Below are 13043 nucleotides of genomic sequence, written 5' to 3'. Positions count from 1 at the left end.
TTCCATTAGTTTTTTATCTGTCCTCAGAGGAAAAATCAGATTCGTCATCTTGAACTAATCTTTGTGAACGCGTGACAACTTGAATAGATGCATTCCTTAAACTTTCCTGATGTGCTAAGAAGGCAATGTCATTCCCAAGAAAGAAGTCTGGTTGTGATTCATGAACTAAGACATCTTTACACTCAGTCCAGCCTTTGTAAGACAAATGCACATATGCCAAAGACACAAATTTGGTTTGTCATCGCTTTCCTTCCAAGAATTAGGTGTCTTTTAATTTCGTGGCTGCTTTCACCATCTACAGTGATCATGGAGCCCAAGAAAGTAAAATCTGTCATTGCCTCCATTTCTCCCCTTCTATTTGCCAGGGGGTGATGGGACCAGTGGCCATGATCTTAGGTGTTTATTTTATGTTGAGCTTCAGACCATTTTTAGGGCTTTCCTCTTTCATCTTTATTAAGAGGTTCTTTAATTCCTCCTCACTTTCTGCCATCACAGTGGTATGATCTGCATATCTGAGATTGCTGATATTTTCCCCAGGAATCTTAATTCCAGTTTGGAATTCCTCCAGCCCTGCCTTTCGCATCATGTATTCTGCATATAAGTTAATTTAGCGGGGAAACAATATGCAGCCTTGTTGTACTCCTTTCCCAATTTTGAACCAATCAATTGTTCCATATCCAATTCTGACTGTTGTTTCCTCTCTCCCATATAGATTTCTCAGGAGATGGATAAGGTGGTCAGGCACTCCCATTTCTTAAAGAACTTGCTATAGTTTGCTGTAGTTGGAGCATTCTTTGGCACTGCCCTTCTTTGAGGTTGGGATATGTAGACGGAGATTTTCCAATCCTCTGGCCACTGCTGAATTTTCCAAACTTGCTGGCATGCTGAGTGTAGCGCCTTATCAGCGTCGTCTTTTAAGATTTTAAACAGTTCAACTCGAATGCCATCCTGGGATCCATTCCTACACTTCGATATTTGGCGGAACGCCTTCACCCACCAAGTTCTACCCGGATCACCCGCGCGAGCCAGGAGGTGAGGCTGAGGAGCCTGACGCCGAGGGAGGCCCGAAGGGAGAAGACACGAAACCGGGCCTTCTCGGCGGTGGCTCCTCGCCTTTGGAACAATCTCCCTCCTGAGATTCGCGCGGCCCCTACCCTGGGCACATTTAAAACTCAGCTAAAAACATGGCTTTATGTTAAGGCCTTCCCTCCTGCCAGCATTTAATTTAATTTAATTTATTTTCCTTCTTTATCTGTTATTTATGATTTACGTTATGTTTGTTAATCGATATGTTTATTTTATGTTGCTATAATTGTATTAATATTGTTGTTAGCCGCTCAGAGTGGTATAGATGTATCAGATGGGTGGGATATAAATCAAATAAATAAATAAATAAATAAATAAATAAATAAATAAATAAATAAATAAATGTAGTTCGGATTCTTTCTCTTTTACTTCTCCCTCAAAAATTTCCACCATAATCTTTCTTTGTGTTCCTTTGCTTCTCTTACTATAGCCTTTTTTGTGAGTCTCCTTTCTCCTCTGTCAGTTCTTCCCACCTCCCGTCTATGGTGATTTCTTGATCTGAAGCCATTCACCTCTAAAACCTAAACTTTTTGTACTGCACTATCAGATGTAACTGTCAGTATCTTGGTGTGGGTTGCGTGTATATCTGTGTCTAAAAAGTCCTGTTGCCTCTGAAGTGTTCATCCCATATTTCAGCACAGTGCCGAAAGGTCTGCCTCTAGAGTCTGCTCATCATCCTCAAGTGAGCTTCTCTTGTCTCTTCTCAAACCGTAGTTTGCAGGAACCCCTTTTCCAGTGTGAGGCAAGCAGTGCCATTTCACGAACTCTTCTATCAGGTCACTGGTACTTTACCTCACAAAGGCATTTTTAAAAAGTGGGGCAATGTTCTGACAGAAGAGAGTGGAGAGTCCGTGATCCTGCGTGGATTACCTTGATTTGACATGTGGTTTGCTCTCTAGCCAAGAAACTGGTCTGGGATAATAAACAATCCAAGGGAACAACACCAGCAATTAAACAGTGATTGGGAATTTCAAATTGACCTGGAAGAGTCCGCCTCCCTAGTTCCACAAAGATTGAGCCTTTAGAGGTTGGTGTACAAACGTTATAAAAGTTGACTGCAGCCAGGTGACAAAGTGTCTGGACATGTTGAGGGCACGGCATGTAGGAAATTACTTAAGACAGTTAATTGCCTGGCACCTTGTTAGACACAATTAACCATAGCAAGTTGCACAAACCTTCCTTGAACCCTGATAGGATTCTAGCTGATGCATTTTTATTAAATGGTGTTTCCTACATTCAGCATGCCCTGCTCTGTGGAAGTCTGTCAGAGCCTGAGAACCCCAAACAACTTCTTTGTTTTCAAACATCTTTTGTCCTAATAATTCAAAGGAATTTGTTATCAACTCACACCCCTTGGGAACCCACTGCTGCTTCCACGAGTTTGTGGTTCTCAAAACCTAACCTCTACTTTCTGCTCACATTTAACCATGCAAGGAATGGTCCAGATTTTGTGATGCTTCTAAGCTGGGGCTGAAGGCTTCTGGGAATTGCAGTCCAAAAACACCTGAGTTGCCCAAGGTTGGGAACCACTATATTTGACAACACAAGCCATAAATTTCTTCCTGTATACACAGCACACAAGCAAGAGCCATTGAATATTTAGAAAGTTCTACATATAGATCCGATATTTCATTCAACCAGATGTCTGACGAAGTGGACGAGTCCACAAAACCTCACATTAGAATGTAATAGCTGGTCTCTAAAGTGCCACATGTTTATGTCTTTTTTCCTTTTCTTTTGTTTCTATTGCTTTTGCCTGATATGCCTACATAGCCTATCCCGGCTGCCTCTCCCAGGATTTCCCCTGGACCACGGTGCCTGAGTCTCCATTTTGATCTGAACTACGCTTCCCAGAAGACCGTGCAAAATCAAGGGCAAATCCTGGGCAGCTGGCTCAATTTGAAGGAGGAAGCGCAAACCTGGGAGTGATCAAAGGGGAAAGGAAAGAGCAGAGTTGCAATTAGCAATGAGATGCTAGCAGAAAGAAACTGAGGCTTCTGGGAAAGGACGGCCAAATCGGGGGTTTTGCTTCTGTTCTCCACCCCCTCTGAGAAATCATCCCACTGTTTTGATTCCTTTCCCCAAACGGTTTGATTCTGTGTGAACTTTCCTGTGCGGGTGAGTAAGAGAAGAAGAAAACGCGAGGCTTCTCAGAAAAAGGAGAAGGTGAAACAGAGAAAAAGAAGATAAAGCACTGGGGGGGATGTTGTCAAAGAGAGACTGCCTTTATTTACCAGGTGCCTGATATGGAGATAATCTCCCAACATTGTCTTCACAGATATGGTATATGAGAAAGATGATGTTGATGATTTACAGACATTCTGGCCAGTAATTTAAAAGAAAAGAAAAGAAAAGGTGATTGTCTTTTTAAAGGCTGAACACCCACTTGTGTTCATTCTCCCTTTTTGTAATTCATAAATGAAGGTTTAGAATGCAGCTTCAGAAGACTAGGTTGTGTTACAGGTGAGGGAAATACAGGTGTCTCAAGGTGAGAGTTTGTGCCCCCGGCACTCTCAGGCTTCTGGGCGGTGGGGGAAGAATCTGAAGAGTGCTCTGGGGGTTGAAGTCCAAACAATTCAAATGGCACATCCTGATTGTCTTCTTTCAGTGGATTAAGGTAGCAAGCCATGGGGCACAGTGGTTAAACTGCAGTACTGCAGCCAAAGCTCTGCTCATGACCCGGGTTCAATTCCATGTAGCCACCTCAAGGTTGACTCAGACTTCCACCCTTTGGAGTTTAGTAAATTGAGTAATCAATTCACTGCTGGTGGCAGCAGCAATGTGTAGCATGTATGTTATTGTTTAGTTATTTAGTCGTGTCCGACTCTTTGTGACCCCATGGACCAGAACATGCCAGGCCCTCCTGACTTCCACTGCCTCCCGGAGCTGGGCCAAATTCATGTTGGTCGCTTCGATGACACTGTCTAACCATCTCATCCTCTGTCGTCCCCTTCTCTTCTTGCCTTCACACTTTCCCAACATCAGGGTCTTTTCCAGGGAGTCTTCTCTTCTCATGAGATGGCCAAAGGATTGGGGCCTCCGCTTCAGGATCTGTCCTTGCAGTGAGCATTTGGGGTTGATTTCCTTTACAAGGGATAGGTTTGTTCTCCTTGCAGTCCAGGGGACTCTCAAGAGTCTCCTCCAGCACCACAATTCAAAAGCATCAATTCTAACTAGCAGCATAGTTAAATTATAAATCATTCACAGAGTGCTTTTATAGCTATGGGGTGGTATATAAGCAGCACGCCTTAGTGTTCAGCAGGATGAGATCTTACCATGCAAAGTAATGGATTGCTTAACCAAGACTACAATTGGGGACAGGATTGTATACCTAGAAGGATTCTCCTCTGTTCTCCCAGGTGGCCCATGAGGACAAACGCTTGGCGCATACCTGGAAGGCCAGGAACTCTTCTTGAGGGTGAGCAGCAGCAGTTGGAGACCCCGGAGGACCCAGAAGATGATGACGGAGACGAAGCGCCTGCTCTCCCCTCAGGCATATCGGAGGCTCCTCCAAATCTTCAGCGGATGGATTCTTTTACACAAAGGAAATGGGGAGCCTTTCATCCTTGGAGTCGGGACAAAGGTATTCTGTTTCCCTCTACACGTTAATCATTGTATACGTTTGTCTTCATTATCACTCATCACTTCTCTGTTTTATAATTTTATGTGTAACATCCGATTTGTTCTAATTGTGTGACTGCACCAGCAATGTATCTTAGGCACTTAATGTCTCAGTTAAGCTGATTTTTCATCCTTTTAATGTGCTGTAAAGTCTCTTTTGAATCACAACATCCCTTTCCCAGATTTAGGGTACTCAGACATGATTTACCCTTTCCCTTTTTCGATTCGACGCCTAAATCAACTCCTTCTAGCCTTCCCAAGTGTTAGTGTTTACTGTTTTGATGCCTCTTGTGGATGGATTGGGGAGCAAAATGGAACAGCAGATTGTCAAAAATTGTTCAATTGTTCAGTGATCTAGCTGGCACAGTAGATGATCCATTGTATTCAGAACACTTGTAGTAAAAAATACCTTCATGATGTGTGTTTAAAAGTCCTTTTCTTCTAGGGTAATTTGGAGGTGATTTCTATACCTTCCTATAATTGTTTCAATGCTCTTGAACAGAAAAGGTAGCAAATTCTGAGAGAAGCTTACAAAGTCCCAAGCGGATCCACAGTCCATTCACTGGATCTCTCCATCCAGCTATATCTGATTTAGAAAAACTCATTGTTTGTTCAGGTCCACCTAAATCTTTTAGCACTAAGACTGGAAAATTAATTCCTCAAAATCCTGTCACTTCTCTAGGTTAAGAAGATTAAACCCAGGTCATGAGTGATTGCATTGTACTGTTCTCTCAGCACAGAAAGGGAAGCAGCTGGAAATTGGCTTATCGATAGATATTTGACCTATTAAATGGCAAAATCCTCTAATTACCATGAATTCCCTCCTTGTTCCAGCACATGACGGACACGAGGACGAAGAAAAACTTCATGGGACATCCCCAGAAAGAGTGGAGACTGAAAACAAGAACTGTGGGATCAGAGATCAATCACGAAGGCGGAGGAAAAACAAGCCTCACCGTTATCTGAGAGGAGTTGTCTGTGAAGAAGAAGAGGAAAAGGCAAAAAACAGACGACTCCATGTCCTTCAGAGCTCAGAGTTTGGGCTAAGGAGCTCTCTGGGGAAAAGCCCAGTGAAATGTCCAACATGCCACTCAGAGGAAAATCTGTGTCACTGTTTGGAGCATGGAGAGAGTTCCAGAAGGAGCCCAGAAGACTCAAGATTTCCCACAGGAGAGAAACCTTATGAAGACTCAGGGTCTGAAAAATGCTTCAGTGTTAGATCAGCTGTTCAAGTCACTCAGCCCGTGCGCTCAGAAAGAGAAGTGTATAAATGTGAAGAATGTGGCAAGAGCTTCAAGGGAAGTTCTGGACTTAAGCAACATCAGATAATGCACACTGAGGAGAGACCCTACAAATGTCATGAATGTGGAAAGAGCTTCATGAGGAATTCATATCTCAGAGTACATAAAAAAATTCATACAGGAGAGAAACGCTTTCCCTGTGAAGAATGTGGGAAGCGGTTCACTAAACGCTTCAAACTTGTAGAACATCAACAAATTCACTCAGGAGAAAAACCTTATACATGCAAACTATGTAAAAACAGTTTCACTCTTTCCTCAACTTTCAAAGCACATCAGCGCCTTCATACGGGGGAGAAGCCCTTTCAGTGTAAAGTATGTGGGAAAAAGTTCAGCTACTGTTCAAACCTCACCGTACATAAACGAATTCATTCAGGGGAAAAACCTTATACATGCAAAGAATGTGGGAAGAGTTTCAGTGATCCATCATCTTTCAAAGTACATCAGCGCCGTCATTCAGGGGAGAAACTCTATTGTTGTGAAGAATGTGGGAAAAGCTTCAACCAGAAGAGTGTTCTTACAGTACATCAGAGAATTCATACAGGAGAGAAACCCTATAAATGTGAAGAATGTGGGAAAATGTTCTCCCAACACTCTAACCTCAGAGTACACCAACGAAGTCACTCCAGAAAAAAAACGTATGCATGCGATCAATGTGGGAAATGTTTCACCCGTCTCTGCAATTTAACCATACATCAGCTCTCACATTCACGGAAGAATCCCGATTGTTGTGAAGAATGTGGGATAGGCTTCACAGCTGAGTCACCCTTCACAGCACATCAACAACTTTATACTGAGGAGAAACCACATAAATGTGAGGAATGTGGGGAAAGATTTCTCTGGTTGTTCAATCTGGGAGAACACAAGAAAATTCACTCCAGTCAGAACTTCTAAAACGGAGAGAATGTGGGGAAAAGTATGCTTGCAGAGCCCAGAACATCACACATCAGCATATGCAGAGAAAGTAGAAAGTCTGAAGATTCTGCAAAATGACCTTAAACATCTCAAAAGCCATCTGAATATCTCTCCTGGGAAGAAAACATTCGGAGATTCAAGGGACAGTGAGAGCTCTACTGTTGACGTAAGCCTTTGTGGACCTACGAAGGCACTTTGGAAAGAAACGTTATCGTGGCTTTGAATGTGGAAATTCTTTGGAGGAAATGTTCTCTTCCTCCCAAGGTTCCCAAACCCCACATTCCTGAGCACATTCTACATCAGGAAGGAGACGGTCAACTGGGGTAATGCTCTGGTTCAACGTCTGCATGTCGGAAAACAGTGACAAAGACTGGATGTGATGCGTGGACCTCCCTGCCTCGTGTTCTGTGATTCTTTGTCTGCACCGATTGCGTCTTTTACTTCAATGATTTTATCCTGATTTTAACTTAATCATTATATGAAAATTGTCTTGAAACCAATAAATGATCTGATTCCAACTATGTCATTTTAGACTTCATGAAGAATGGAAATAGGAATCCTAACTGCCCAACTCTGCAAATGCTGAGCCTCTTTACAAGTGACCTGCTAACACTGTGTTTAAGTTATGTGTGTCAAGCTGCATCCAAGTTACAACAACCCTAACAGAGTTTTTAATTATGTGTTAAAGGAGTGGTTTTACTAGTACCAAGTGTCTTCATTGAGTTCCCTTGACCAAGGGGATGGGGATTCAAAATCTGGTTTCCGGAGGATTAGCCCGCTACTGAGTATCCTTTGGCACCTTTCGGGTGATGTTAGAGTCCAAATAATAGGACAGTTCCAGGCCAAAGCAACACATAGTTGCCTGAAGATGGAAGAAGGTGGTGGGAAGGGCTTAGCCTTGTGGGAGGTGAAAGTCACTAGAGATCTCGTAGCCTGTTATGCTTTGTTCAGGATTCTTCGCTGGCAACTGCAAAGCCACTAATATTTTCCTCCCCCTGTGAGTGGGTTTCATTTTCCCCTTACTCCTCCACCCCCCCCTTAGAAAGGATGGAGGGTGTCTTGTTCACACTCAAATGATCCAACCTTTATTAACGGCTTTGGTAACTTCTTTTCTCCTACTTCAAACGGTTCTAACTCGGAGTCAAAGGGCAAAAACATAAAAATCGTATCATTCTGGGGTACCTTACAATGAGTCATTTCGATGGACATTTTGGTTCTCTAGACAGGTTTGGGGAGGAGATGAGCATCAGCCCATACATAAGGAATCACAGCCTGGATGTTGAGCCCAGTTTTCCTTGGCATCTCTTCCTCTTGACTCATCCCCTTCCTCCTGTGGTTGAGGCTCCCCTCTGGATCGTCTCCTGGATGGGATTCCATGAGTCATCTCTTCTCCCTCTAGTCCCGGGGTGTCCAACCTTTCACCTTCCCTGGCACACATTAGAAGATGCAAATTTGGTTTGGGCCACACATAAAAAAGTTAGTGAGATGTTTGACATTGTTTCTCAGCCACTAATGCATTCATATTGGCTTTGATGGAACTTATTGCAATTCTCAGTGAGTGCTCAAGGTGCTCATCAGATATTTTGGTTCTAGTTTTATTCTTTGTGTGTTTCAGCCTTGAAAATAGGTAAAGGTTCCCCTTGACAATTTTTGTCCAGTCGTGTTCGACTCTAGGGGGCGGTGCTCATCCCCGTTTCCAAGCCATAGAGACAGCGTTTGTGTCCGAAGACAATCTTCCGTGGTCACATGGCCAGTGCGACTTAGACATGGAACACTGTTACCTTCCCACCGAGGTGGTCCCTATTTATCTACTTGCATTTGCATGCTTTCAAACCGCTAGGTTGGCGGGAGCTGGGACAAGCGACGGGCACGCACTCCGTCGCGTGGATTCGATCTTACGACTGCTTGGTCTTCTGACCCTGCAGCACAGGCTTCTGCGGTTTAACCCGCAGCGCCACCACGCCTTGAAAATAGCTGCTCACAAATGCAGGTACTTCCAAATAGTGATGACATGAATAAGGCATGATTGTGAAGTGAAGGATATTTTTCTCTGGGAACATATACCTTGTAGAAGTCCATTAAAGAGACATGGTCAAATTTTTCTTTTAGTTGAATGTGAGATTGGCAATAGAAATACAGTGGTGCCTCGCTTGAGGAGGATAATCCATTCCAGCAAAATCACTGTAGAACGAAATCCTCGTGAAGTGAAAATAAAAAAACCCAATTGAAATGCATTGAAAACCGGTTCAATGCATTCCAATGGGCTAAATACCTAATCATCCAGCGAAGATCCTCTATAGGGCGGCCATTTTCCAGTGCCTGTAAAGTGAAAAATGCCTCCTAAAAACAGCGGGGAGCCATTTTGCATAGCAGGCGGCTATTTTGAAACCCGTCGATCAGCTGTTTTCAGATCGTCGTAATGCGAAGAATCGGTTCCTGAAGAGGGAATAGATCATCGTAAAGCGATTTTTGGCCATTGAAACATTGGTTTGCGATTGCAAAAACCTCACCGTCAAGCGGATTCATCATTTAATGAGGTAATCATTAAGTGAGGCACCAATGTAATCTCAAATGGTACTCTTCTGTCTCACTTAAGAGTATTTTCTTCATTATACTTTTGAACTAGTTTTACAAATCATGACCTACACCACCCCTATTTCTAGATGACACGGAAAATTCCCTGGTAAGTGCCCCTACTCATCCAATGCTAAGATTTCTTATGGTTAAAGAAGTGAGGGAGGAAGGGCTGTGCCTGTCCTAAGATACCTTTGGTTGGCTGCTGTTTTAAGATAAATTTTCCTGGCCTCCAAACGCAACTCTTGTTAGGCAGTTTCATCCTGCTCCAGCAAATTACATCCTCATGCTGCCACCAACCCCTCTCAGATTATTGTGGGTCACAAAGATTTCCCTAAGTATCTACCCTGTACATGATTAGCAGCATGAGTCATTTATAATTGCTGGAAAAATTGTAAGATTTAAAATCCCTGATACAGCAGGGGTTTGGTACACAGGCCTTGGGTGCCATTCTGCTGCCTGACTTTGTTTCTGATAAGGCAGAGTCGAGATTCCACACAGGCCCCGTTTCTGAGGTCCAAGCCCCTCCCCCGCACCGGTTGGCTATTCCTCCCCCTCCCCATTTTGTACAGTAAGGACCGTCTGCCCCCTCATTGAACTGCTCTGTCCCAGAACGTCCAGGCTGCCGTCCCACCCTTTGAAAGCCCTGCGCCTTCACGCGGGCACACAACGGCCAGGGAGCCTCTGTTTGTGCAATGTTGCCTGCTTTTCAACACAGCGGGGAAGGGATGAAATAGAAAAAAAAAGGCACAGCCTCAGGTCACGGCCTGCGGTGGAGCAAGGAAGGAAGCAGCGGTCCCTCCTTCTCACCCGCCCGGGCATCAGTTCCTTCTCAGAAATGGGGAAGCCAGGACTGGTGCAGGGCAGAGTTGCCTGGCTGGGTAGCCCACCACGCCAGGGCCACTCACGGCAGGCTGCCGAGCAACCCTGGCACTCCGAGGCAGGAGGAAAAGAGGGGCCGCATCGGTGGAGGCTCTTCTTGCACCTACTGTGGATGCCGGTCTGGTGAGTCATTGCTGAGACCAGGCAAAGGACACAAGATTTTGAAAAATGGAAGCTGCAGCATGAAATTAAAAGAAAAACTGTTAGAAAAAGTTAGGACTGAGGAAAAAAATTTACAGCTCAGAGCTGAATTGAGAGTAAAACTGATGGATTTAACAGTCCGAAACTATAATAATAAGAAATCCAATCCTGAAGGGAATCTATCAAAAGGAGATGATTATACAAAAGAATTAAGAAACTCAAATTATTCTGAGTAAAAGTTGATGGTAAAAACTGGGACAACAATAAGAAGTCATTTAATAGAGATTGCCTCAGCGAAATGACATGGAATGAAGGCCAGGGTGGTGCCTCACCTAAATTAGTACCGCCTAGTCCTCAGAACCAAGTGAACTCTGAGGAAAAGTTTACCAGATCTCTCCAGGATGAGAGAAGGAATTACAAAAGCGGCAAGCCTGCTCATTTACAATACAATTGTACAAAGAATAAACCTAAAAATGTGGAGAATAATGGCCAGATCAAGAAAGTATACTGCTTGGGAACTGCAGATGCCTCTGAGGGAAAAATTGATTCCCTAACCTCTGAATCTATTCAGGGATGCTCCAGTTTAGAAAAGGATCATGAGGTAACCAAAATGGTTGATGAGGGCAATTTGAAAACCCTTAATGTTCCTTCCTGTACTGAGGAACAGAGGGAAGATAGTACTTTGAAAAATGGTACAACACTAACCCCTGAATACCCAGAGAAATCTGTGACTGACAAAGACCTGATATATGGAGATGTGTTGCAGTTAATAGAGCATGTTAAGAGTGTTTTTGCACTTACACTTTCACCAGGAGGCAAGGAATCACCCTCTGCAGCTGAAATTGTTACAGTATCAGATAGGAGCCTGGAGAGAGAGGTTTCCGTGGTTACCCAGCTTAAGAGTGGTGCTGAAGCTGAACTCATGCTAGTGAAAACCTCAAATGAAAATAGTTTGGCTCAGGAGCAGTAGGAGGGGAGAAAATTGCTTTTGGCAGAGGTAGAATAAGTAGATCATAAAACTTTGCAAAGCAAACCCCTACCTGAAATATCCCTGAATAAAGAATCAGAATCAGATGACAAGAGCAGTGCATCTAAAACCAACCAGCCATTTAAGATTGCACTTGACAGGCCTAAAGTGACCCATGATAGTGTTCTCCCACATAAGGAAAACATTTCAGTGATAGTACCTGTGGGACAATATGTGACTGAGGAGAAAGGCATCCGCTCTGATGGCTTAAAGAGGGACGCATCCAGAAATGGTTGGAGGGAGGAGAGGAAACTGCCTGTCCTTTCCCCAAATGAGATGGTGAAGATCTGAGCCAGAAAGAGATCAGGCGTCACTATAAAACAACCAGCAGATGACATCCAGGTGTCAAGCGAGTGGCCGATGACCGCCAGACGACAGAACAGGTTGTGGAGGAAGGAGCCAGTGGACGACAGAGGGACTCCTGAGTGCCAGCAATGTGTCCAGCTGAAGGAGGCGGTAAGATCCGGACCAGTCTTCAGCGCACCTGGTTACCACCGTGACTTCAATTTTTTTACAGATGCTTCAAGCTATGGACTTGGAGAGGTGCGGTTCTTTGCAGATGACTGCGGTAGTGAGCTTGTCTTGGACTTTGCAAACTTGGACTTTGCCAAAGAGACTCTGATCGTGCTTCGGAAGCCAAATGACTGATGGAGGGGGAATGGACATTTGTAAATGTGATTAAAAATTGAATCGCTGGACTAAAACGTGAAGAATGATACCAGGACTTTTATTACCACTTGAACTGGACTTTGATTCATCGTTTAATTATTTATGTAGGAGCTTCCTGATGCTATTTCTGTAAGGTTGGTATTGTTGCTGAAAAAATAATAATAAATTGTAAAGGATACGGTAAAGTATATTATTGATTATTAAATATTAATAAAATGTAATTGTTAAAAATGTTTAGGGTAATAGTTTTGGAAATTGTTATATTGAATGATGTTATCTATAGAGCTGTTAAATGTTATATGAGTTATGTAAGTGGGCCTGTTTGTTTAGAGGAAAAACGTGTTTCCCTCCCAAACAAACATATTTAAGGGGGGAGGTCTCTAAAATGCTGCATGTTTTTTTCCTTTCCTTTCCTTTTGTTTCTGTTGCTTTTGCCTGATATCCTTGCATATCCTAACCCTGCTTCCTTTCCCAGGATTTCCCCTGGACCACTGTGCCTGAGTCTCTGTTTTGTTCTGAACTACACGTCCCAGAAGACCTTGAAAAATCAAGGGGAAATCCTGGGCAGCTGGCTCAATCCGAAGAAGGAAGCGCAAACCTGGGAGTGATCAAAGGGGAAAGAAAAGAGCAGAGTTGCAATTAGCAATGAGAGGCCAGCAGAAAGAAACAGGGATTGAAGGGGAAAGAGGGCCAAAGCTGGCTGCTTATTTTCTGTTCTTTTTCCCATCAGATAAACTTTCCCACTGCCTTATTACTCTTTTTGAGTCCTTTCTCTCAAACAGGCTGCTTCTCTGGTTTGCAAACTTTCCTGGGCTGTGGAGGTCACCTGG

At 43.6% G+C, this 13043-nt stretch overlaps 1 protein-coding gene across 1 annotated transcript; it reads left to right on the top strand.

Moving 5' to 3' along the window:
- The first annotated feature begins 3427 nt into the window (after positions 1-3427).
- On the top strand, positions 3428-7438 carry LOC110071410 (uncharacterized). Its single transcript, XM_078388172.1, has 3 exons — positions 3428-3441; positions 4446-4669; positions 5542-7438. The coding sequence occupies exons 2-3, from the start codon at positions 4453-4455 to the stop codon at positions 6897-6899; spliced, it is 1575 nt and encodes a 524-aa protein (XP_078244298.1). The 5' UTR covers positions 3428-3441; positions 4446-4452; the 3' UTR covers positions 6900-7438.
- Positions 7439-13043: the final 5605 nt, after the last annotated feature.

The sequence above is a fragment of the Pogona vitticeps genome, chromosome 2 (assembly GCF_051106095.1).
Source record: "Pogona vitticeps strain Pit_001003342236 chromosome 2, PviZW2.1, whole genome shotgun sequence".
In the NCBI taxonomy this organism is placed as follows: domain Eukaryota; kingdom Metazoa; phylum Chordata; class Lepidosauria; order Squamata; family Agamidae; genus Pogona; species Pogona vitticeps.
Note: the sequence above shows the minus strand (reverse complement) of the source record. Positions and strands in the feature narration are given on the sequence as shown.

Bases quoted from the DNA above. Each gene is read 5' to 3' on its own strand.
- LOC110071410 (XM_078388172.1), top strand. From the start codon at position 4,453: ATGAGGACAAACGCTTGGCGCATACCTGGAAGGCCAGGAACTCTTCTT. The intron at 4,670-5,541 runs GTATTCTGTTTC...TCCTTGTTCCAG, and splicing joins TCCTTGGAGTCGGGACAAAG to CACATGACGGACACGAGGAC.